At 66.6% G+C, this 1,289-nt stretch overlaps 1 protein-coding gene across 1 annotated transcript; it reads left to right on the top strand.

Annotated features, from left to right (window-relative positions):
* Positions 1-554: 554 nt before the first annotated feature.
* EMIHUDRAFT_258719 (hypothetical protein) lies at positions 555-1,239 on the top strand (the record flags this gene model as incomplete). The annotated part of the gene is made up of 2 exons (XM_005759212.1): positions 555-998; positions 1,198-1,239. 2 exons carry the CDS (start codon positions 555-557, stop codon positions 1,237-1,239), a joined length of 486 nt encoding a protein of 161 aa, XP_005759269.1.
* Positions 1,240-1,289: the final 50 nt, after the last annotated feature.

Raw genomic sequence — 1,289 nt, 5'->3', positions numbered from 1 at the left:
AACTCGATCTCTTTGACGGCGCCTCCGAACAGGATCACTGGCGAGCCCTCGCGCGCCACTTCTCGCTGCAACCACCGGCCGCCAACGTCGCCTTCCCGCGTATCACGCACGGGTCGAATCTTCATCACCGTGCGCTCATGCAGCCAACAGCCAGGCGGAAAGGCCTCGAGAGATGAGGACGGGGTCATTAGTGCTTACGAGCCAGCACTGCTGCGCTGGTCCTGGTGCGCCCAGGTGAGCATCAGGTAGGTGCGGCCGCGAGTCGCGCGGAAGTAAATAAAAGCGGGGCCGCGCCGGAGTCTCGAGGCTGGAGTAGGTGTATAGGCTTGCAGGGATTCTTGTTTTTTACAATTTTCGGGCCCGCGATATTCTTGTGCCTCTCTCGAACAGGAGCGGGGGCGGGAGCGGGCAAGGAAAAGCTCGGCCAGTCGCTCTGAGAATGAGCATCGTCGTCGCTCTGAGGATGGCAATCCCGGTAGATTTTTCTTCCAAAAATAATGTCCCTGCGGCGGGCGCTGGCGCCGACGGTGAGGCTAACAGCGTGACCGCGACGCATGGCCGGCCTCGCGGGCGAGCTGCCGCCCGGCGCCGGCGGCTGCCTATCTGCGTGGCGCGAGGCGATGTGTGAGGCTGGCGGGCGTGGCAATGCCTATGACACCAGGTCGCAGGAGAGGCTGCTCCGCACCGCCGGAGAGGCGCTCGAGGAGCCTCTCTCTGTCGACGAGTGCCTCGAGAGGGCGGGCGGCTGGGGCGCCTACCAGCGCTCGCTCATGCTCACCCTCGGCACGTCGACCGCCGCGTGCGCCGTGCACATGCTGCAGCCCATCTTCCTCGCGCCGCTGCTGGACTGGCCGCTCACGCCGGTGCAGCGCGGGCTCGTCTCGTCCGCCTTCTTCGCGGGATACGCCGTCGGCGTCTTCGGCTGGGCGTGGCTCTCCGACCGGCGAGGCCGGAGGCGCGGGAGACAATATGCACACCTCTCCTTCCCGCCCCGCCACGTCCGTGACCGGTCCACGACCCGTCCGCGACCCGTCTGCGGCCAGGCCCGCCATCCTGCTCTCCTTCCTCGTCGGCAACCTCCGAGGCGTCGCCCCCTTTCTTCGCCCCTCCCTTGGACCCCTTCCTCCCCCTACGGTTGCTCTTGCGGCGTCCGCGGTCCCCGGCGCAAAGAACCGCCCTTGGCTCCTCCAAACCCAGGCCACAACAAAGGTGGAACCCCCCCCACTTCCCCCCGGGTAAGGCGCCGAAAAAACCCCCCTCTTTCTGGTTCGGCACCCAAGTTTCCCCCC

Source organism: Emiliania huxleyi (assembly GCF_000372725.1).
Source record: "Emiliania huxleyi CCMP1516 unplaced genomic scaffold EMIHUscaffold_8067, whole genome shotgun sequence".
NCBI lineage: Eukaryota > Haptophyta > Isochrysidales > Noelaerhabdaceae > Emiliania > Emiliania huxleyi.
This window is presented reverse-complemented; position numbering and strand designations above follow the sequence as displayed.